The sequence below is a fragment of the Papilio xuthus genome, unplaced genomic scaffold, assembly GCF_000836235.2.
Source record: "Papilio xuthus unplaced genomic scaffold, Pxut_1.1 DF825946.1, whole genome shotgun sequence".
In the NCBI taxonomy this organism is placed as follows: domain Eukaryota; kingdom Metazoa; phylum Arthropoda; class Insecta; order Lepidoptera; family Papilionidae; genus Papilio; species Papilio xuthus.
In genome coordinates, this window is record NW_013532703.1 from 10,387,643 (window position 1) to 10,411,660 (window position 24,018).

Here is a 24,018-nt window from a genome sequence, read left to right on the forward strand (position 1 = left end):
TGCTGATTGTGATATGCATTGTGTATAAAATATACATTATATTGTGTAAGTCCTATAAGTGACGTATACTATCGCATATATGACCCAAAATTAAGGGATTCAAAGGTCGTAGTATATGTGAAATAATCACATATTTTTCTTAGCAAGCACTTATGTAGCTTACCTATTTCAACTACTTTTGTTATTTTCTAGTCTTTATCAGTATGTTTTAAATATATTGTCTTTAAAAAAACCTAATTTTAATTTTTAAATCTTAATACATCGGTCCATAAAATGGGAATTATAAATTTTGTTACTGGTAAAAAGGTTGTAAAATATTTATCGTTTCAAAAGACATGTATCCAATTGTAATGCCAATGTAAATATTTTAAAATGGTATTTTTTTTTGTGATTTGTGAAGCTTTTTGAACTTATCTTGATAATGTACAATTCAAGTACGATTTTAATGTTAGTGTAATTTTTTAAATCATTAAATTAGTAGGTTTATGTAAAACACACTTTTGTTGTACTGACCGGTGTGGTTGGTTGTATGTAGAAAGCTTTGTGCTTATTTGATTTGATGCGTTTAAGGAAATGTAACTTTTCGAAGACCTGGCATGTATCACCGAATTTTTATTAGTTTAATGAATTATGTATATGTGTAATAAAATTTGAATTATGAATATTTTTTATTTTATTAAACTAATCCTTTTATTACTGCATTATGGAAGGAAAATTAATAGATTAAATATAATAATATTCTTTAATTAATCTGTTTTCTAAGTGTTTGTCTTGATTCTTCAGTAACTTGAAACTTTGGACCATGTCCAGGTATTATCCAGTTAGCTAAATCAGCTATTTTAGATCTGTTTCTCGCCTGTTGAACTTTATCCTCACTCCCTGCTTCTAACCATATATTAGGATCATTTATATCTTCATATTTTTCAAATAAATCACCTAAAAGACTGTATGATTATCAAAAAATCCTATAAAGTTGAAAATCAGATACACTTACTAAAAATACAAATGCGAATGTTTACATGTATGGATGATTGAAGGTATCTCCAGAACAACTGCATGGATCTCGCTGAAATTTGGCATAAATATAGAATATAGTCTGGAAGAACACATAGGCTACTAATTGTTTTTTTTTTAATTCCGCGTGGACAGAGTCGCGGGCGACAGCTAGTGTTGGATAAATAAGCTTGTAGTTGTACCTGCAATGGCTATTAGTTCATTTTTGTTAGATTTCACAAGTACTGTAACATCTGACAGTGTATGGCCTGGTGTTGGAATTACCTTCACTGTGTCATTTATGACATATTCCTCTCCTGTAATAAGTTTTATTAATTTTACAAGTTTTCCTTTACATACATACATACATACATACATACATTATTTGCAAAACATACCTTTATCAAAAGGAAATATATAGTATTTGTCTTCATAAGATATACTGAAGCCGACTATGTGTTTTGCTTTGAGAAAAAGATTATTATTTCCTATATGATCAGAATGGCCATGAGTTGAGACAACGAAATTTATGTCATCAGGTATAAGGTCCTGTGACTTTAGAGCTGAAAATCGAAAAATTATTCATTACCTAAAAATAGGTTATGTTGGTAATTTACTTCATGTATCATAAAATTGTGATCTAGCAAGATTCCAATCACAATGTTGCTCAAAAAATGCTTTTTTAATATTAAACTTTGTAAGGAAATATCGTGTAAACACCTGTTGTTATCTTATCTGCATCCCAAGCTGTCATGGTATCTACAATTATATTTTGAACGCCTTTAATTAATGTACAAGTACAATTTGCTGTCATTTCATCGACTGCTTCACTAATAGTTGAGTATCCATTGCAAAGGACTATTACTTCACTCATTTTTTATTTAAAAATCCTTTTTAATAATAAAAGTTCCATTATAATTATACCAGCTGATTGTCATTAATTTTGACAGTGACATTTGACAGCTCCGGACTGGAAATTTACAAAGCATGCAATGTAATTGCATGAAAAGTAACTTATTTTACTTTTATCTCTTTAAAACGAAAAAAATAATCGTCTCCGTAAGATTCTATATAAAAATTTGAAAAATGCGTTTTATCAGTAAGTAATACAAGAATTTAAACAATAAAAGATAATTTATAAGGCCATGCTAAGACTATATGGAATTTCTTGCGTATCGTGTGACATATAACGTTCCTTTATACTTTTTGTATATCTATCTCCCTTCTCAGCTGTCTTCGCCGGTTATTTTTAGGGTTAAAATCTAAAATAAATTTTGTGAAACCAGCAGTGATACTTTGTTAGGTAGGTTATTTTAAATTTCCAATGCGCGCCACACTAACAATTTAATTTTGAAAATTTCGCAGTAAATTAATACGCATCCAGCGCCTTATGTTGCGCAAGTTCACTTTATATTCTTTGTTTACACAGGGTTATGAAACAATAAGGGGCTCACATCTGTCGCTTAAATAGCGCCAGAACAAAACTAATCATGTCGGGTGATGTGCAGCCAAGAAAACGGAAGGATAAGAGAAGAAAGAAAGGTAAGAAAAAGTCATATTCGACACTATTGTGTAGTCTTGGTTGTTTTAATAATTTTAAATTTGTTTAATTTTTAAAGATGACCTGGGTGTCGAGGAACCGCCGCGTGGGACAGCGGCAGTATTCGGCGAAGGCGATGTGTTAATGCATTCTCATCACGAACATGGCACAGGAGGACACTGGTGTGCAAAAATAATCTTCTTTTCTCTACTGTCTGTTTTAGTTACATTGATTGTACTCATAATCCTCGAAAATAGAGGGCTAACTGAATGTAAGTATTAAATAAGATTTAAGTTTTTAGTATTGTCAATACAAGCTTCTTTATGTATCAAAGCCTCTGGCTTAACCCGGTTGTACAAGATGGGCCGTGCGTCAGACCTTTGGGGTCACCAGCTAATAGCGCTACTTCTACTTCTAGAGGGATTATTTTAAGCAACTTAATTTTTGCACCTGAGTGCCCAATATGTTTAAGATGGCCTTGATGCTCCTAACTATAGGAACATGCCTGCCCCCATTTTAAGCAGACACAGTATATTTAAGCTTTTAGTAAAATCAAATTATCAGTTGACCTTCTTTACTTTGCTAGTGGAAGCAAATGCAGTTGAATCTCGATACTCTGGTGTGTTGGATGGTTGGATTGAAGATACACCTGATGATGACCATCATGATGAACATACACTTGACCTAAAACACCATGTAAGTCATTTTATACAGTTCAATATTTTGTTTATTCATTTTTATTGTTTCATTTTGAACTAAATTATTTTAAAATCTTTTTTAATAATGAAATCCATGTTAATGTAAAAATTAGAGTTATGAAGATGTTCATGATGATGGTGATGATGATAATCAACATGAGATTGAGACAGAACATGATGAAGATGATCATAGTGAAGAAGAATTCAATGATGAAAATGAGGAGGATGATAATGATGACGACGGTCTTGATGACGATGAGGATGATGATGACGACGATGCTGAGGATAATGACAATGATATAGATCAAGATGATAAAGATGATATTCATTATGAAGAAAAGGATGATGAGAATGATAGCGATGAGAAGAATATAGAAGAGGATGATTATGATGAGGTGTGAAAAATGTAGTTAAAAAAAATAGAAAATTTTATGAATATTAACATTTTCTTGCATTGCTTATTTTAATAAATATTTTATTGTTTGAGCATTCTTAACAGAAATTGGCTTACCCCAGTATTATTTATTTTTATTCTTATATCTTCAAAATCTTTAAACAGGACAATGAAAGGATGGAATACAATAAATATACATATGAAGAACAAGCCGGTGCCGACGACGACGATGATGATGACGAAAATGAAGATGATGATGAAGATAATGATATGAATAACATTGAAGATTTAATAAATAATGATTCCAATGAACAGGATGATGATTCTAAAGAAGATTTAAAAGATTTTAATGAACAAAATGATAATCAGAGCAATGAACTTCAAGATGATGATGATGATAATATTGATACAAATGAAGACCAAAATGATATAGAGAATTATGAAAATGATGACAACGAAAATGAGGTGCAAAATAACATAACCTGTAAAATGTGTGTCAGCTATTCAAAACCACTAATATATTATTGAGAAGTAATAATACTTTAACTCAAAACAGTATATAGTTAACATATATATACGAAATATAAAAAGGACACAAACTAAAAAAGTGTTCTGATTTGTGAGGAAAAATTAAAGGCTGCAAAGATAACTACTAACTTACTATAAATGTCGAATGAAAAATGAAAATACTTAAAATATTTTTTTTATGCTTATGATTAGTTAAAATCTGTAACATATTAAAGTGATACTTGTTAAGTTTTAAAATTTTAACAATTTGTGTTTAAATTACCTATCATAGATGTACTATTTGTTTAGACTGAACAGATGTGGCATCTATTTGTAGTATTAAAGCATGGATCTAATTATAAGAAGACATAACAATATTTAAACTGCATGTGTCTGTTGAACTGGACTTTTGGCACAACTTTAATATTATGTACTAAGTTCTATTTGGAATTTTCTTAAAGATTACTGACCGTTGGTTTCTGCGACCGAAATCTTTATAAAACATATCGTCATTCCTGTCGTTGGTTTAACAAAACAGCGATATTGATATGTTTTAAATGGAGATTTTGGTCTCAGAAACCCTCATTGACCTGTGTACTTCATGCGTTTATAGGATTATGAAGAGAATGAAGCTGAAAATGACGACGACGAAGAAGAAGTAGAGAGAATAGAAAGAGAAGTTGTAGATGATGAAGAACAGGCAATTTCATCTGAAAAGTTTGAAGAAGAGATTATTGAAAATAATAAAGAAGATGGTAAGAAAGCAAGCAATTTATTTTAATCCAGATAAGTTATTTAGTTTTGAAAATCTCTCTATCACATGAATGTTAAAAAGGATTTATATGATACATATCTGGCTGTAACTGTGTTGTTTTTTTAAATAGAATATAGTTCATTTTGTCAATTTTCAGATGATGAAGAGAAAGAAGAAACAAATGATGAAGAAGACACATCTGATATTGACGAAGACATCATCGAGCCACCAATTGTGGAACAAATCCCTCTACCATCAGGAAAACCCTTTGTGGAAGTTAGTATTACATGTTTTGGGTTTTTAATGATTCTCATATAATTTAAACCAGAAATTGAAACTCAGTATAAATATATTATTTTTTTTTATTTTGTAGCTTTTTTCATTATTGATCTTTCACCTTTACAATTATTATTTTTTACGTCTTTACTTTCATTTGAGTTTTATTTTCATTTTTAAATTTTAACATGATAGTTGGAAGATGAACCGTCTTCAGAAAAACCGACTGATACATTAGCTGAAGAAGAGGAGTATGAAAAACGACAGGAACAAATTCGACTCGAAAAAGAAGAATCTTCGTCACAGAGTAAGTAAAAAAATAATCAATTTTTGACTTGATTTTTAATTTTTAATCTGTAGTGTAATTTAAAATTGATTGCTTGCCTGTTTCTAATTTTTCTAATTTTAAACTAACTCATTACGCTTGCTTCTTACTAACGACTAACGTAAAAATAAAATAAATATAATATAAAAAAATTATATCTTGTATTTTATTATTGTTTTTAAATTTTTGTATGTATTCAGAAACTCTTGATTATTATTAATATTAATGCTATAAATTATCTTTTGTTATCTCAATTTTGCGATGTATTTTACCATGATACAGAGGAACTTCAGTTTTTGTCAAGTGTTTTAAATAAGTGTGGAAATGTGTTTAAAAAAATGTCGTCGAGATATTGCAATAAAATTGTAGAAGAAGAAGTTTAAGATTTGTTGAATTCTAAACTGTCTAATCGTGGGTTTGTGAAATCAAAATAGTTTAAAACAAATTGTCATCTCTGTTATGTCATAGATAATGACATGGCTGACGATATATTTTTGAAAGTTATATGTTTATGTTGGCACTACAGATACATGATCAATTAAAACGTTTGCAAAATATTCAATAGCGTTATGAAATACGAACACTTGTATGGTGGTGTTATTATTTAGTTCGATGGTCTAAGTGCGTATCGCGTGTGTTGCAGTGTGGCTGAAGTTGGTGGTTGGTGGTGCTCTGCTGTTGGCAACACACGCTGTCATACGACGCTCCGCAACGCCTGGCGGTGCGTATATTTAAAATATACAAATGTTGCCATGTCAATTTACCGTAATACTAAATAATAACTACCCCCATACTATTACAATCATTTTCGTAATAAGAAACTCGTATCAATCCCTGTAGAAGTAACAATAAATAAAAATAGTAAAATGAGATTGTCTTAAATTAATTTGAATTGAATTTGTCAATATTAAATCTATTCACAAAACATAAAACAAGCAAAACAAGTTATACGATTAATTCCCAAAACAGATCCAGAAAGTGAGGATATTGAAATCAGAGAGGAAACTCCGACTTTGGTCGACAGACGTATGACCCTCCTTCCTAGAGAAACAGCACCTTTATTGACCCCAGAGACAAGCGAACCAGTTCAAGAGATTGTCGAAAGCCTCGATTCAATTAAGAAAGCAGTTCAATCAATTCCTATACGTGAGCAAGAAAGTGACGATGAAAATCAAGAAGATAAGGTTGTTAAAGAGGTAAGTAAACTGACGAATTTTATTGGTAACACGGTTAAAAAAATATTTACATTTATTTGCTGAATACAGGAAACTATCTTAGAACAAGAAACAAAAAATATAAATAAAGAATTGTATAGCGATGAGGAAGAGGAAATCAAAGATGAGGAAGAAATCGTCGAGGAGAAAGAACATTCGAACGAGGTTAACGTCCCAGAGAAGGAGGCCGAAGATTCAGAAGCCGAAGAAGTTCCGGATGACGTTGAAATAATCGATGACGAACAAATCGAAGAAGAAATAGAAGATGAGGAAGAAGACGAAGAAGAAATTTCTGATGTCGACGATGCTGAGTTATTGAGTCGTCTCGAAGCTAAATACGGCCGGCTTCCGGAACCCGAGCGGCCCGGACAAAGACCCAGTAAACACAGCATGCTTGTGTGTGACCGCTTCATTACTAATGCATTGCTACCTAATCATATGTCTAACAAATTTTTGAATCCCATACGACGCAAACAGTTTTCTTTTATAAGTTATTAGCTGTCGCCTGCGACTCCGTCCGCGCGGGATTAAGAATAGATGTTGGCCGTTTCTCAGACCTACTCAATATGCTCACAAAATTTCATGAGGATCGGTCAAGCCGTTTCGGAGGAGTATTGGAACGTTAATTGTGACACGAGACTTTTATATATAAGATCTTAAGAGATGTAACTATTTTCGTCGGATGGGTTGTTGTATGTGATTAATTTTTGTTACATTTATTTCAGGAACGTGTATAGTTTTTTTTTAATACTGTCTTTTTTTGTTGCGTGAACAATTTTAGTATTAACTTTTTTCCGAACTTTGTTTTCTGACAAACTATCTTAATTATTTCTCATATTACTTATTGTATATTATAAAAGCGAAACTTTAGTTGGATAGATGTAGAACACCGTATAAAACAACTTATAGATACTATGATCCCGGGAATGTGGACAAAACTTGTGGGATATTTTTGATTGAAATTAACTCAATAACTCCCTAACGGCTGAAAATATCTTTTTGAAATTTAGCACAAATATAAAACATAGTCTCACCTTCTACACGAGAATCTTTTCAAAAGCTAGTTTTGAAATTAGAACATAGCCAAAAGATCTCGTGTAATTACTGTAATTTAGCCAAGACACTTTACTCTCGACTTTATTCTTTGCTATATGATAAAAAAAATTGTACTCAAAAATCTAAATAAGTGATTACAAGAAAAACATATTTTTAATTTTCAGAGGATGGTGGTAACAGCATTGGTAACGAATGGCCGGGCGAACCTAGCAGCTCGTATTGGCGTAAGCAGCTAGACATCGCTGAAGATGAAATCCGCCAGGTATTTATATTTTTAACACCAATTACCTTTGGTTTCTGAGACTAAAATCTTCATCTTCTACCATTATCTTCGACGAAACAGAGATAACGATAGATTTTAAATTGAGATTTTGGTCTCAGAAATCCACAGTCAGTTACACAAGTTCTTAATTATAGACAATCACACACAGGAAATTTTATCAAGTATTTTGATATAGATTTATTCTCCCTCAAAATAATTTTTGTGAGTAATTTTCGTAATCAAAGAAATTAAAGCCAAAGTGGATACATAAATGTATTAAAACACAGTAATACTCGTATTAAATGATACGATATAAATAAAGTCGTTCATAACAACTACGTAAAGCTTTTAAAAACTAGAAATTGGGAAAATAATTTGTATTCTTACTTTATATATAATAGTTTGAAGTTGTTTTAACCACTTTTAAAAATAAATTTGACCGTGATTTGACATCTAACTGCCGTATTGGGTGGTTAAGTTACTAACCATGGATTTCTGATAACAAAATCTCCGTTTAAGACATATTGTTATCTCTATTTGGTAAAAGATAATGACAGAGATGACGATAACTTTTATACAGAGATTTTGGTCTCAAAAACCCACGGTAAATTAAAAAATTCAAATCAAATTTAATTCACGTGAATGAACATCTATTATATATTCAAATCACGTTTGAAATGCATGCCCGAATATTGACCGCAACAAGCAGACATTTTACAATAACATTGTCCCCTTCAGCTTTATATTACTAATCAAAATAAGTAAGAATACAAACATATAACTAATGAAAATTCCAAATTAAGATTTACTGAGCACAACATATCAACTATTTTATATAAGTAAATACTCAATTCCAGGACTGGCTGGATTAACAAATAGTTTTCTTTGCATATTTCCCCTGCCAATTCCCTTGCTCGTTGTGCCATTTTTTCCCCACCCCTTATCACGTAGGTGTCGTGAAGGACCGTGTCTTGCCAGCACCCCGCACGATACGACCTCCACACGGCACCAACGATATCTTATTTCATTTAATTTTCATTCATTCGGATAACGAATGACTTTATAAATAGTGTGACCGTAGTTAGCGTAATAATTTAAAATATCTAGACTCTATAATTATTTGGTACAAAATAAAAGTCAATAAATTAAATATCCTATATTCTTTAAAGAAGTTTTTTTTTGTTATATTGTTACGCTTACGTACGGCGATAGAATAAGTATAGTGAATGCATTGCGTGTGAATGTTGTGAGTGTGTGTTACTAACTGGAGCGGGAGTTCGAGTCTGCGCGTGCGCGGGTGTCGCGTCCGGAGTTGGCGGGCAGTTTGCGCGCGCGGTACCTTGTCGCTCTCGCTCTCGACGAGGAGGCGGAGTACCGGCGCAACAACGACCTACTCTCGCGCGCAATACTTGCCTACATGCAACTCTTCAAATCTTCCACACAACTCTCAGACAACTTGCTGACCCAATTAGCTACGAAAACTTTAAGCAGGATACAATTTAGAGGTAAGAGCCAAGTATAATTGTAACCAGTATGCAATAATAATATTTACTCTTAGTAAATTGCGTCATTTTTCGCTTGCTATTTTGTAATATCCAAATCGGTGACATTATGCTTTTGTCAATTATACGCCTACGGATTCAAATAGTCACACCAACAATTTTTTTTAGGAACTTACTTGAGTGCTGAACCCGTCTACAGGATACTAATCAAACGGTTTCCCAACGAAGTATCCTATAGAAACAATTTGACCGTAACCTTCCTAATGGCCAACAAGTATGTAAACTTTCCAACTATATATTTATTAAAATTGGTAATGTGTGCGACAATTTTTTTAGGTTTACTATTTTATAACCTATAAACGAAAAACATGGATTACAGCGACGATTATAAAGTGCATAACAAAGTGATAATGACGTAAAAATTTGGATACTTTCATTATTTCAGACCTGATTTAGCTGCTGAAGTATTAAAAGATACTCTGAAAATGTGGCCAGACGATCGCGTAGCTCTAGCTCATTATGGATTTGTTTTAAAAACACACTATAAAGAACTTGAAGAATCTGTTACGATGTTCCGAAAAGCTTTAGAAAATGACACCGGGCCCGCGTGCGAGCCACGCTTCTACTATCACTTAGGCGATGCCCTGTTACTTCTCGGTCGCTTCGCAGAGGCAGATGAAGTACACAGACGCGGCGCAGCGCACGGACACTTCTTGTCGCCTGCACAACGTTCCTTGTACAACGTGGACAGATTAAAAAGTCGACCTTGGTGGCAAGTCGAGGAGACTCCATACATCAAATTAGCCAATGCATTGGAACGATCGTGGAAAGAGATATTAAAAGAAGGAGAAGAGGCGCGCGCTCTGTATGAGAAAGAGAGGGAGGGGCTAAAAGAAAGAGGAGAGTGGTCTCAGTTAGACTTATTCGTGAGAGGCCAAGAGATCCCTGGGCGTTGCAAACGTGCGCCGGTCACTTGCTCTATTGTGAGAACGGAGCCGGCCGCCGCCAACTGCAGGAGGGGGCAGATCAAGTTCAGTTTGATGGCGCCCGGGACACACGTCCGGCCACATGTCGGACCTACCAACTGTAGGTTGCGAATGCATTTAGGATTAAGCAATACCAAAAATACTTACATACGAGTGGATCGGGAAACTAGGTGTGTTTTATACCTTTTACAATTTACCCATAATACCCCAATTATAACTACAGTTTGGCAAATTTTTGATAATATCAATTACTGGTGTTGAAAGCTAATTGTGTAATAGATATTTTGCAAAATTTAGAACAAATAGAAACATATTGATCTCAACTAAAAAATGTTTAAGCAATGATGTGACCAACTGTAGTAACATGAATATTTTTTTCTTTTTTTTTCAATCGCAGACAGTGGCATTTGGGTAAGGTGTTGTTGTTCGACGACAGCTTCGAGCACGAGGTATGGCACAATGGCACCGGCGCTCGTCTCGTGCTCATTGTGGACGTGTGGCATCCTGACCTCACCGCACTCGAGCGCCGCCAGCTACCACCCATCTAATGCTTTAGACTAACATCAAACGACCATAGTTATTATTACCAGGACGACTTAGTACTTCAAGAAACTTATCTCTTTTTCAAAGGCAGGCAACGCATCTACAGTTACTTAGGTGTTACATGTTCATGGGCGTCATTAATCACCTCGGTGTACACGCTGCTCGTTTGCCCCCTTCTGTTAAAAAACTGAATATAAAAACTCGGTGAGAAATGTACCGCGAAATATTCTCAATTGCACTAATCTGGGAGGCAGGCCAATAAGCCATTTTAAAAAAATATAACAATATCTCAGATATTAGATCTGTCTTTTTAATGTTACCATTTTGCGTATCCTTTTACCTTTTTATAATATTTTTTAGTTCACAATTTATTTATAAGTGTAAAATGAAGTTAATTTTTTTCTAGTCGACATCCAAAATAAAAAAGTTGTAACTGATTTTTTGTCTATATTCAAAGTACCAACAGTGGTAAAAAAATATATTGTTTATATTTTAATTTATAAATGTTTCGTAGCGAGTTGTGCGAAGAGTGTTCATGACTCTGTATGGTTGTTAATGTAAGAATATATTATTGTTGTATTAGAATCTATAGTAAATACTATATTTTGTAAATACAATTCAATGCTCGAATTATGTTTTTTTATTTAGACCAACATTTCTGTAATTTCATATATAGGATATAAATTAAAACAAAAAATAGAAGTTCTGTGTCGTTCGTATATTTGGTATAATTTACCCAAAAGTTTGCCTAAAAGTAATTATTAATAATCTTATACTAATAAAGCTCATTTCTTAATAACTATTAAAAATACAGTGAAGTGTGTAGTAAGCTCGCAAGTAATGTGGCAAAAATACAAATTCATTTTTAACAATTATCTTTTACATAGTCAAAAAGTAAGTTTAAAAAAAATATATATAAAATATATAAACGAGGAAACATCCAGACCCATAAAAATTACTTTATAAGTAATTGAATTGAAACATCTTTGTGAAATTTCTATGTTTCAAAGTTTAAATCAACTTATATAAATGTTGGGCAGTTTTACTTAAAAATAAATTTACTATACGAAATGTAAAATTATTTTGTCTTAATTTATTTTTAATCCTAATTTGTAAATATTTCGATGAAACTAAAATTAGTTATCTTAGATGGAAATTTATATAATTTTATCATAGTGGACGGACAATTGGTTAATTCGGTGGATTTCTTAAATGGAATGTTGGAACACAATAATAACTTATTACAAAATTGTGCTACAAAAGTTAATTCTTTATATAAAATAATTTGCTGATTGTCCTACAAAAATTAAGTATCATTTAAATTTAGAATTTATATCTTAAAGTTATTTAAAAAAATACATTATACAAAATTGCATTTATACTGCAAACTTGTGCCACAACACAACATCGTTAAAGCTAACTCTTAAATTAACAATATAAAAAAAAGGAATGTATTTCATACATCAACAATGACTCAAGAGATTCGTAAGTACTTATCAACTAGTCTTAACTATAATAAAGTTGAAAGAGACAACATAGAATTCCTGTAAATTCGAGAAAATACGTATGAATTATTGAATCTAAAATTAAATAATTAACAATTAGTCACTTAAATTACTAGAAATTGTAATAAAAACTGAGCATCACTGGAATAAGGCACAGATAGTGAAGATTTAAGGCACTGGATTGTAGGTGTCGTTGGTCGGTTGGTAGGCGGGTGGGCCGGGCGCCTGCGGTGTGGCGCGCGCGCTGTACGGCGGCGCTGGCGGGGGCGGAGCCTCCCAGCCCCCCTCCACGGGGTACCCCATCGCACCGTAATCATTGCCCCCGTAAGATGCAGATTCCGAAATAGGACTTACTGTATCCATTCGAGAATCATAAGTCGGGACGGCGCCTTCGTAACCCCGACCTATATTATCATACGAAGGTGCATTCGTTTCATAGTTTCGTTGTGGTTCGTAACTTCTGGGTTCGTTGTATGGACCGACTACGTCGTGGCCGATGTTGCCCGCAGTTCTCCTCGTCGAGTTAAATCTATTGGTCATAATTGGCACTGATTCTGTGGGCGGGGGAGGATCGTAAACATCTTGTGAGCGTGTCAATGTGTTTTTTTCCGTTGGGTGATACGACGCTGGCCGCGCCGCGTGGAAGTTCGAGTACGACGAATGCGCCGACGTGGGGCGGGACGGTCTAGCATCACGAGGCAGCGACGCATTGGAAGACAAGTAGCCCGCATTCCGGTAAGACCGTCGTGACCTTCGCACCGAGGAACCCGTGCCTCTCGAGCCAGATCTTCGCTTGACACGCCTTGGAGTCATTGGTTTCGAAGAGCTTTCACTTATATTTGTTTCGGTGGGGCTTAGTTCTATTGTATATGCAGGTCGTCGGGGTAATGTACTTTTATCTGCAAATAAATAAATTTTATCTTATTAACACTGTCATATGACAAAATAAAAATAAGTGGATTATTCATATTACCTACCTGATACTGTTTTGTGTTTTTTGAAAGACCTATATGTGAGAAGTATAGTTATTGGCAAAGCTGTAATAGTAAGAAGTGCAGCAACAGCAGACTGTGCGAGTTCCACAAGGTGCCATTGGAGAAAACACCCATCAACATGCTCAGGTCGCCAAGTGCCAGGGCCTTCCACTTCCCCCCACACTGGCTGACATCCCCAACCATTACCCTCCCACCAGCTAACACTGCCTGTTCCAAGGGATAATAAACCACTTTCCTGAAACATATAAGATACCATTACATTCTGTGAAAATTATATAAATTAAAATGTGTCGCTTATTGGTGTGTACATTACAACAAATGTGCAAGTGTACAAAGTGTACTTAAAAATCAATTTAGAAAAAGAACCTATATGTTTTCCATTTCATAAAACAAAAGGTCTTAAATGTATTTTAATTTAGTATTTACTTACTCTGTTTAGACTTCCTAGATTGAGGTAGTAACACATAAGGAACACATTCCATGTCAGCCACATGAAACTCCATATTGCATACTGAAATATTCAAATGATAAAACAATTCAAAAAACATAATGTGTTGAATTTATACAGTCAGCTGCATTAATATGTATACATTTATACAGCTCCAAAAAAAATCTTCGATTCAACCTTGATTCAAATTCAAATTTGATTGTTGTCAAATTTTTTGAGTTGTATATACATAATAATGTATCTGATTGTACTTAATTAAATCTATCATTCTTCCATTAATAATGATTTGTAATTTTTGGTAGATTACTGTTCTTTGGGACTGCCACCAATTAACACCCAAGTGGATCCTGGGAATCATTAAGTCCAAAGGTGTACTTTGTTATTTGGAACTGTTAAGTTTGCTATCTAAACCTCTGTTATTGCTTCATTTTATGTGACAAAATCATAGCGTAAATTGCGATACCTTAACTAGAGAAATTTACAAGTCATAAAACATTGATGAGAGATAAAACAAGACCAGTTCTCTCTTCTGGGGCATTTACACCACTTTTTATCCCACAAATGTTATTTATTCATCATCAAATATCAATTTAATATACTAACGCTTTGTTGTTATTATAACAAAGGATAAATACTTACAGCTAGTAGATATCTTGTTATATATTGCACTGCACCAAATGATCCAAATATTATGAGCAGAATATTAACAAAGTTTGCTATTATGGGCAACCACATATAACCCAAGAAATCAAACACTTGACGTTGAACAGTAACAATCTGAAAAAAAAATAAGGCAAATAAGCAAAAATCACTTAAAATTCGGTAAATAGGTCAAATCAGACAAATAATTTTGGAGGCTTTAAGTAAATTCGAGAACATTTTAAGAAATTATAAGTTTTGTATGTATGTACACAAATGGAATAAGATGCTTAGTTATAATTATATACCTAAGACGAAAAACAAACTTTTTGCTTAACATAAACCAGTTGCTACATCAAAGAAAACACACTTACCAATTCTAGTATGCACACGATCAACAACACAGTCCTTAAGCTACAAACAGCCATTTCAAGGTTTTGTTACTTATTTACATTACAGAATAATAATTTACAGTATTTAATAATGCCCATTGTAAAAACTACTCGATTACATATTACAACGGAATGCGGAGGACGTACGCCACACACCATAGATTCGCTAAGGTCATATCAAATGTCACTGTCATTTTTTCATTTTGTCGAAGCGTTTCGCGTTGAAGAAATGGAGAGTAAAATTCCATGAAATTATGATTTTGTCTCATTAAATTAAAACAGTAACTAGTTAAAAAAAACTATGGAAATATTAGTATCTTTTTTAAACGTAAAATTTCCGAAGTTACGAAAAAGTTGCCCATAAATAATCTTCAAATATGCAGCAACACTAATGCTAGTGTCATTACTCTTCAAGTTTTGAGAAATTCATTTCACTTTCGATCGCCGGTAGTTTCCACTTTCGTTATTGATCGACTGTAATTCTTGCCATTGCCGTCTTATTGGAAACTCAAGCCAACTAACTCATCTTCACTCTTTAAAGCGCCTAAATCTCTTTGTAAGTGTATTATATACTTAATTATCATAGTAATTCCCTTTTAATTCAAACACCGGTAACCTGTTAACAAGTCGAATCCTTTATTCCAGATCGAAATGGCGACCGAAACCTTAATCCCACTTGAGTCTAATCCTGAAGTAATGAACAAGTTTCTTCAGAAGTTAGGCGTTCCTAGCAAGTGGAATATTGTAGATGTGATGGGCTTAGAACCTGAAATGCTATCTTGGGTCCCACGCCCTGTTCTTTCTGTCATGTTGCTGTTTCCCGTATCTGATGCCTATGAAGAACATAAGCAGAAGGAAGAAAACGAAATTCTCTCCAAGGGTCAAGAAGTGACTAACAATATTTTTTACATGAAACAAAACATCAGCAATGCTTGTGGCACTGTTGCTCTGGTGCACAGTGTTGCCAACAATACTGATAAGATTAACTTGACTGATGGTCACTTAAAGAAGTTCTTAGATGAAGCTAAGCCTCTGGATGCTGCCGCTCGTGGCACTCTGCTGGAGAAGTCAGAGGGTATCATCAATGCTCATAAGGAGCTGGCTCAGGAGGGCCAAACTAATACTCCCAGTGCTGAGGATCCTGTGAATCATCATTTTATTACTTTTGTCCATTTGGATGGCGCTCTGTATGAATTGGATGGGCGTAAGGCATTCCCTATCAACCATGGCCCCACTACTCCTGATACTCTGTTGGAAGATGCGGCAAAAGTTTGTAAGCAGTTTATTGCTCGTGATCCGAATGAAGTTCGCTTCACTGTAATCGCTTTGACTGAGGCAAATTGAATTTTTTAATATTTTGTATGATGCCAAGCAGTCATTAAACATGTGTGCTTTGAATAATATGCTTAAGTATTTTAATAATTTCATACCAAATTTTGTAAAGCATTGCAAGCTTATGTGATATTCTTACACAAGTGATTAGAAATAAATTATTTATTTTCCACAAATGTGTTTAATTTCTTACAACTAGAACTTACAATTTAACATAAAGAAAAATATTTACTTCATTTGAAGATATTATTATTTTGACCTTGACCTACTATATTTATTTTAATCCAATAAAAATAAATAGGAATTAAGTTGATTGAAGAAGACAAACAATTGTAGAAAAGGAAATAATATGCTCTATGTTATATACAAGTTTTTGAGACTGTTTAGTTAAATCATACATATGTATGTGTGGGCAAAATTTAAACTGTCAGTAGAAACTGCACATATCTCAGTTTTGCCCACACATATAACAGGCTTTAACATGTTTCTCTTATTTTTGTTTATCTAGTCTTTAGTTTCCTCATGTTCTCAAAATATTATATATTTCTTTTTAGATGTGATCAATAACATCTTAATAGTGTAGAGTTTTATTTAATAATCAATTCAGCTATTTGACTATGGGAATGTATTTTCGCTTAAGGATAGAAAAATTTTATTTCTAATATTTTATTAATAATATGCTTTGCATTACAATACAATTATAAATAAACATATTTTTCATGTAAATCATATGAATAAAAACTTGAATACAAAAATAACAATGAAAATAAAACTATTTATTGATTGTCATGTAAAACTAAATGATATTTATAAAAATAGGATAATCTCTTTTTTAAGTTAAAAAAGTTAGCATAATAATGTGCGCGGTCAAAATAGTTTAAAATTAAAAATTTTACCTACAAACCAGGTTTTTTCAATACAAATATTAATGATGTTTTTGCCTAAATATGAATTGCATAGAATAATTTCTTTAACAAATGCAGATATTGAATATTTAATGACTTAATTTTACGTATTATTTCATAATTACAATACCATCATAATAAACCTAATAGTCAAGGAATACCAATATTGAGATATTTACTATTATACTAAGCTTATTCTAGAAATATTATGAATTTTATCTTTGCACAAATATATGTTTACGAGTTACATTATACATAATTATGTCTTCACATGATATGCAAAAATGATAATGTCTTTTTAGCGCAGACAATATTTATATTCTTGGAGATCATGACATATTTGTAAGATATATCTAGTTGTCTTAATTAAAACATATATTAAAAAAAATAGTGAAACCAATACTTGAGAAACCTTCATAGTTTTGTTCGTAACTGGCAAGTAACAGTATTTTTAACATTTGTGCTAGAAAATTAAAATTAATGGAATGATTCAGTTTTAATATGATAACTTGTATAAATATATTTCCAATTAATTATTATGCTACTTAACTAGTAGAATAAGTTAGGTTATAATCAAATTTAATTTAATAATATCTTTGAAGCCATTTAAATGTATAATATCACAAGAACCACCGAAACAAAATTATATAACTTTACCTTACAAATTCCATATTACAATTCCTTATTTTATCCTACATGATATGTGGTAAGTACATCAAGTATAGAAATTTACTATAACATTGCTAGTACCTATTTCCACTGGCATAGTCACAATTGCCGTACTGTGCAGTCACTAGACTAGCATCTTAGTGGAAATGGCTTTTATTGCACATATGTATATAATTCAAATAGCTTATAGTAAATCCGTTGGTGGACCAGTTTCTTCAATTGTGTTGATAGATGGATTATTATCTGTGAACAAACAAAAGTTATGGTATATTTGATTTTGCAGAAAATCAGCCTGTATGTTTCCTATTTCATTTTACATTATGAGTAAAAACTGTTTTTGTTTTATTAATGGTTTATAACCTTTTAACAAACCAAATTTAAAATTAATATATTTATGTTTGAATAAAGTCAAATACCGAGAAAAATACAATAATGCTTGAATAAAAATTTTAACAAATACAAAATTTTTAATAATACCAACTTACCATTATTTACTTCAGGATCGGGTGTTAACTTAGGCGTCGTTAGCGTACAAATAAGACCTAGCACAGTGGCGCCCCCGCATACTAAGGAGAGCACACTGCGGTAGTAATCAGAACTCGCACCATCGGCACTGAAATTGTTTAAATGCTATTAAATTATGAAGTTGTATCTCTTACTGATCCCTTTATATGAAAAAATATACTTAGTAATTTTGTTTTATATGAAAAAATATACTTATTAATTTTGTTTTATAGTTTAAAGTTGTTTATATTATAGTTTGAAAAGTTCAGAGGTCGTTGAACAGTAATAGGTATCAACTTACTACAATTGTATTATAGCAATGACCGCTCCACATGACAGTTTGTCCGTAAAACTCATGAGACCGTATACAAAGGCAGATGCCTCCGTCCTATCGCCCACCAGATCAGCTGTCAATGACAGACTTGTTACAAGCATTTGAGATCCACCAAAACCTAAAACAATATATAAACATTTGTATGAATCATAAAAACATAAATCATTATTTTTGTTGTTTTTTCACTATATTCTAATGTGCTTTTAAAAGTAAATGTTTATAGCATTTATTGTTTTTGTTATAAAATATAATGCATTAACAACTTTAATTGTTGACAAATTAATTATTAATAAGTACATGCATCTGATTAACATAACAAGTGTATTAATATTGTTATCATAAATGTTTACTGACCTATAAGCACAGCGACAACATAAATATAATAAACTTTGTATTCATAATCTGTATCCAGATAAATCCAAATGAACGCAGCTAGAGAACATACAGATCCAAGGAAATAATTCAATTTGCGGGTAAATGATCTGGGAGCCAATCTCTGCGCTCCAGCGGCTAGTAGACTACCTAAGTACATGGCAAGAGGGATCACTGCTAATGATCTAGCTGCTAAACCCAATGTCTTGTGTAAGTACAATGGTATAAATACTTGAGATATGTTGACTACGAGTCTTGTACTCATGTATATACCTGCTACCTGAAAGAACAGCATATCATCATTACTTGGTTAAACATAGTCAAGTGACAACTCACTCATTGAAATTTTTTGAACTGTTTAAGCAACCGGAAGATGAATTGTAATTTAAATACACCATACAACCTCATTTAATTTAAATATAAAACTGGTATTGTATAAATTACTTATTATATTACAGTCAAACTTGGATAAATGAGAGTCCAATGAACCATGACAATTGTTTTTGCCTATCCAGGCTTTGCCTGTATATTAGGATAATGTTAATACATATTTTAAGAAATCACAAAAATAATTTTAACAAGAATAAACAACTAATTTAAATACATAAAAAATATTAGTCAGCAGCACTACAGTAAGTAGGCTACAATTTCCGCAACTCCACGTGTAGCGCGTATTTTGCGTGGGGGCAGGACATGGATCACTGACACATTCATTGCAATAAAATCTAACAATTATGTATTTATAATGTTCATTAGGTATTTACTTTATAACAAAAATATTTGAATACCTTACCTGGTACAATATACCCTTGCGAAATATACTGAAATGGACTCTGTTATTATCATTGTAATCAATTAAAGGTTGTTGTTGTCTTAACCCTCTACCTTCTGAGACAAATGTATGGAATAGAACAGATGCTACTGTTCCCACACCAAGTACTATGTAAACAATATGTCTGAACTTCCATGCATCTCTTGGTCCAACTTGCTGTGAATAAATCCATGAAGTCATAAATAATAAAATACAACATCATAATGCTGTTGTTTTCTTATGGGAAATCTGAATTTCATAAAGTGAACTTTGTTTGGCTTAAATGAAAATATTTTAGAATAATATTAGTACAATTTACCACAATTTCACTCAATAATTTTCACAAAATTGAAATATTGAGTATAGTTAAAAGCTCTATTTTAACAAAATTTAAATAAGTGATGAAAGTCAAATTGGTATATATTAAAAAAAATTATTACTCATACCTCCTTATCACATTCACCAGTCATATGTAAAACAATCCATGTAATAATGTAGACAAATAAATTTGAAAATACAGTAAACCCAAATCTGCAAAAAAATGTTTTTTCTATAAAATTTTAAATGCAATTATAAATATGCATAGTAATTAAACTCTAAAACATTATATGGCCTGAATATTTAAATTATTTTTGTTTCAAAACTTGAAATGCATTAAAATATTTTCTTACCTAATAGCCGTAAGATGTGTTCTAACATGAGGGTCTTCTGCAAGCTCAGGTATCAAACTTAAATGTGAAATCTGTACTGCCGCCCATCCAATTTGAAAAATTAAAATGAATGATGCAAAGTAATACATCTGAGCCCATTTATGAGCCATTGAACATCCAATGCAGTCCATGAAAATGAATGGAAATGATGACAGGACACAAACAGTACCTGTAACAACAATAAGGTGGTCAGAATAATCTTTAATAGTACATCTATTGATTGAATACTAATGTTACTTACCAAACAAATGCCACAACTTTCTTTTGCCATATTTTGCACTTAAATAATTGTCAGTGTGGTCTGAATGATAGCCAACGAAGGGTGTAGCTAACGCGTCAACTACTTGTCCAATGAGCATTAAATTTCCTGCTTGAGTTGACGTAAATTCAAGAACCAAATGGAAAAATACCAAAAAATATGTGAACCATAAACTGGCACATACATCATTTAAAACATGACCAATTCCATAACCTAATTGGAGGCGTAAACTTGTTGATCTATCATAAAACTCATTATCCATTTTAAAAAATGTTTTTATTACAGTTTCAGTACTAAACAAAAAGAAACGAAACTGCCTTTTGACTTCTTTTTCTGTGACTCGACTTATTGAAATGAAAATCAATGATTGTATTTTTTACAAGAAGCTGTTTCGGCTTTATTTACTTTTTAGCCACATATTAGCCAAATTTTAATTACATACAAAGAAAAAAAGCCGCCTCATTACAAATTTCTTGTTGACAATTGACATTTATTGACACAACTTATACCTTCTTCCTTTCTACTCAGAATCCCATAACACTTATGTAATGTTTTGAGATTAACAAAAATCCACACAAGCATTTCATTTTAAATTTCAACAAAATGCTATGACCTAATATCTTCTTCGAGTTCTTGGGTTATGGAGTAACTGCTTTAAATTGTTTTCACAACAAATAGTCCGATAAATAGATACTTTTAAAATGATATAATTAAACTGTCTTATTTTCTTATCTGCATTTTAGCGCCACTGAATCAAAGAGTATATAAAATTTTTGTTGACATTTGCTTGTCATTGTCACATTTCTGTTTCTAAAAAACCGAAAAATATGTTTTTAATTATTTGAACTTATAAACAGAGAACAATTGTTGTTACTGTGCTTGCATTAATTTGAATCTCTGCAAGTTTAAAAAAGAGGCATACCTTTATTTACGATTAGAATAATCGTTGACAATGTGGATTAGATTTCGAATGATACTTTTATTAGTGTCTATAACACTTGTTTACGTCGTTGCAGATGATTTTAAAGAAGAAATATTTATTAAACCTTTACCGCCAACTAATCTTTACGTCTACTTCCAATTTATTACTCAAAATGAAGAAACATCATGTACGAACATAATAATTTATCTTATCTAAATACCTTGTATAAAATTCTATAATAAATAATATGTTTTTAAACTTTCAGTTGAGCACTCCCACTTAGCGCCACGGTCTCTGGGGGAAATTATGTCTCGTTATCAAGTTGATGAGCTGCATCTTACATTGACTGAAGGCCAATGGAGACATAACAAATGGGGCTATCCTATTTTAGATGCATCTTCTGGTGCAGAACTTTATGCTTGGTTTTCGCCCAGTGTCACTGATGTTGATACTCATTGGAGGAAGTTGAGTGCTACTCTATCTGGACTTTTCTGTGCTTCACTCAACTTTATTGATAACTTTAATACTGTAACACCTCAGATGGCCATGTGGCCCATGGGAGCAATAAAGGTTAATAAAAATGTTACATCACAGCTCAGATATGCTACATTGCCAAGAGAAATTGTTTGCACTGAAAACTTGACACCATGGAAAAAATTGTTGCCATGTGAGTCAAGCCATGGTTTTGCAGCACTTCTTAACTCAAGAATGATTCACAACACTAATTACCATTCCATAGGAGTACATGTTAGAAAAATATGTAAAGTTGAAGACTGCTCTGAAATAAACCTAGAAATAAAGCAAACTGTTGCATTAGTATATGATTTAAAAATTATAAACAGTTTGGATTGGTCATTTAGAAAACTGTTTGGTCAAGGTTTGCCAGGACCATGTCCATTATCATCGTCTAGCAAAATCTATGTTGATGTCTCCTCTAATGATACATTTCCATTTAAATTAAATCCTTTGCCAGACAGTGTAGTACTTTCACAAAGAGGAGGCAGTGATACAACTCTTGCTATTTATAATATCATTCCAACAAATCATATGATAAACATTGGAGCTGAGTATGGTACAAAAGACAAAGTACTGGTCACAATACCACCACCACTAACATTTAACCGTTATGTGCTTGGTTATGGCAAGGAGTTTGGTGGTATAGTTACTGAAATAAAAAATAACTACTGGGCACCAATTGATATTGTTTTATTAGAAAATGCTCCGTGGTGGTTACCTATCCAACTGAGCTCTCTAAGAATAAATGGAGAAGCACAAAGTAAACTAGTCAAATCTTTGTATTATTCTCCTGGTCGGAGTCGACAGAAGCCTTATCATCTAGAACTCCTTATGCGTTTACCTTCAAAGTCTACAACAACGATAACAATTGATTTTGAATTTGTTTTCTTAAAATGGCAAGAATATCCTCCGGATGCCAATCACGGGTTTTATATTGGATCCGCTTTGATATCTGCAAATCTACCCACTGCTAGAAATTACACTAGCTTACCTGTCACTGGAAGTACTATGGATTCAATAATAAATGCATCAAAACCATGTAAGTATTTATGAAATATTTGTATTTAATGCCTTATTCCTCAAGTTTCTTAACATTGTTTTGTTTTCAGGGTATCCAGCCATATTCAGAACTAATGGGGCAATGGTTTCGTTGCCAACTCCTGACTTCAGTATGCCATATAATGTAATATGTCTTGCATGTACAGTTGTAGCTTTGGCTTTTGGACCTCTACATAATATTTGCACTAAAGAACTTGTATTAAAAGCTGTTGGAAGCCCTATTTCTTTACGACAGAAGATAATGAACTTGTTTAAAAAGAAGCAGGATTAGTATTATTGTTATTAGTTGCAGATTACCAAATATTTATTTAATAAACTTATGGTAAGTTTTTAATAGTGGTGATTTTATTTTCAACCTTCAAATATGCTATTTTATGACACACTTTATGGACTCCGATGAAGTTAGACAGGTGTGTCAGGATTGGGTCAATCGTAACACACGTCTGCTATCCACCCCTGTTCTCTATAGGCGTGAATGTCTTGTTGTATTTATAACATAATTATTATATGAAAAGATATCCAGTTTTTGCTAAATACGCCTGAATTTTCTAGTTTTAATTGGTATGAAAATATTGGGTGTACAGTCAGCGTCATAT

The 24,018-nt window shown here is 32.5% G+C and overlaps 6 protein-coding genes across 12 annotated transcripts; 3 read left to right on the forward strand and 3 right to left on the reverse strand.

The window, feature by feature from the left end:
- Window positions 1-686: 686 nt before the first annotated feature.
- On the reverse strand, window positions 687-2,066 carry LOC106124307 (metallo-beta-lactamase domain-containing protein 1). Of its 2 annotated transcripts, none has more exons than XM_013320835.1 (4): window positions 1,714-2,066; window positions 1,392-1,556; window positions 1,197-1,310; window positions 687-885 (listed from the first exon to the last, which is right to left on the reverse strand). In XM_013320835.1, the coding sequence occupies exons 1-4, from the start codon at window positions 1,865-1,867 to the stop codon at window positions 743-745; spliced, it is 576 nt and encodes a 191-aa protein (XP_013176289.1). In that variant the 5' UTR covers window positions 1,868-2,066; the 3' UTR covers window positions 687-742. The 2 variants fall into 2 exon arrangements, with proteins under 2 accessions (XP_013176289.1, XP_013176288.1); XM_013320834.1 differs by having other exon boundaries at window positions 690-936; window positions 1,714-2,058.
- Window positions 2,067-2,188: 122 nt separating this feature from the next.
- Asph (Aspartyl beta-hydroxylase) lies at window positions 2,189-11,680 on the forward strand. 6 transcript variants are annotated; one of them, XM_013320813.1, is made up of 17 exons: window positions 2,189-2,296; window positions 2,423-2,535; window positions 2,613-2,804; window positions 3,120-3,229; window positions 3,345-3,626; window positions 3,791-4,090; window positions 4,746-4,887; window positions 5,044-5,162; window positions 5,358-5,469; window positions 6,131-6,208; window positions 6,457-6,683; window positions 6,753-7,080; window positions 7,922-8,019; window positions 9,290-9,524; window positions 9,690-9,795; window positions 9,967-10,677; window positions 10,905-11,680. In XM_013320813.1, exons 2-17 carry the CDS (start codon window positions 2,484-2,486, stop codon window positions 11,053-11,055), a joined length of 3,243 nt encoding a protein of 1,080 aa, XP_013176267.1. In that variant the 5' UTR covers window positions 2,189-2,296; window positions 2,423-2,483; the 3' UTR covers window positions 11,056-11,680. The 6 variants fall into 6 exon arrangements, with proteins under 6 accessions (XP_013176267.1, XP_013176269.1, XP_013176270.1 ...); XM_013320814.1 differs by lacking the exon at window positions 2,189-2,296 and having other exon boundaries at window positions 2,307-2,535; XM_013320815.1 differs by lacking the exons at window positions 6,457-6,683; window positions 6,753-7,080.
- Window positions 11,681-11,989: 309 nt separating this feature from the next.
- On the reverse strand, window positions 11,990-15,173 carry NKAIN (Sodium/potassium-transporting ATPase subunit beta-1-interacting protein). The gene is made up of 5 exons (XM_013320839.1): window positions 15,012-15,173; window positions 14,638-14,775; window positions 13,981-14,061; window positions 13,533-13,785; window positions 11,990-13,454 (listed from the first exon to the last, which is right to left on the reverse strand). Exons 1-5 carry the CDS (start codon window positions 15,063-15,065, stop codon window positions 12,724-12,726), a joined length of 1,257 nt encoding a protein of 418 aa, XP_013176293.1. The 5' UTR covers window positions 15,066-15,173; the 3' UTR covers window positions 11,990-12,723.
- Window positions 15,174-15,497: 324 nt separating this feature from the next.
- On the forward strand, window positions 15,498-16,533 carry Uch (Ubiquitin carboxyl-terminal hydrolase). The gene is given in 2 exon segments (NM_001312864.1): window positions 15,498-15,585; window positions 15,675-16,533. A coding segment is annotated over 1 exon segment (693 nt). The 5' UTR covers window positions 15,498-15,585; window positions 15,675-15,680; the 3' UTR covers window positions 16,374-16,533.
- Window positions 16,534-17,196: 663 nt separating this feature from the next.
- On the reverse strand, window positions 17,197-21,434 carry LOC106124959 (uncharacterized symporter sll1374). Its single transcript, XM_013322003.1, has 8 exons — window positions 20,908-21,434; window positions 20,628-20,835; window positions 20,403-20,487; window positions 19,939-20,133; window positions 19,128-19,425; window positions 18,741-18,891; window positions 18,421-18,548; window positions 17,197-18,178 (listed from the first exon to the last, which is right to left on the reverse strand). Exons 1-8 carry the CDS (start codon window positions 21,185-21,187, stop codon window positions 18,120-18,122), a joined length of 1,404 nt encoding a protein of 467 aa, XP_013177457.1. The 5' UTR covers window positions 21,188-21,434; the 3' UTR covers window positions 17,197-18,119.
- Window positions 21,435-21,704: 270 nt separating this feature from the next.
- On the forward strand, window positions 21,705-23,743 carry PIG-T (phosphatidylinositol glycan anchor biosynthesis class T). The gene is made up of 3 exons (XM_013320341.1): window positions 21,705-22,034; window positions 22,113-23,402; window positions 23,473-23,743. Exons 1-3 carry the CDS (start codon window positions 21,878-21,880, stop codon window positions 23,691-23,693), a joined length of 1,668 nt encoding a protein of 555 aa, XP_013175795.1. The 5' UTR covers window positions 21,705-21,877; the 3' UTR covers window positions 23,694-23,743.
- Window positions 23,744-24,018: the final 275 nt, after the last annotated feature.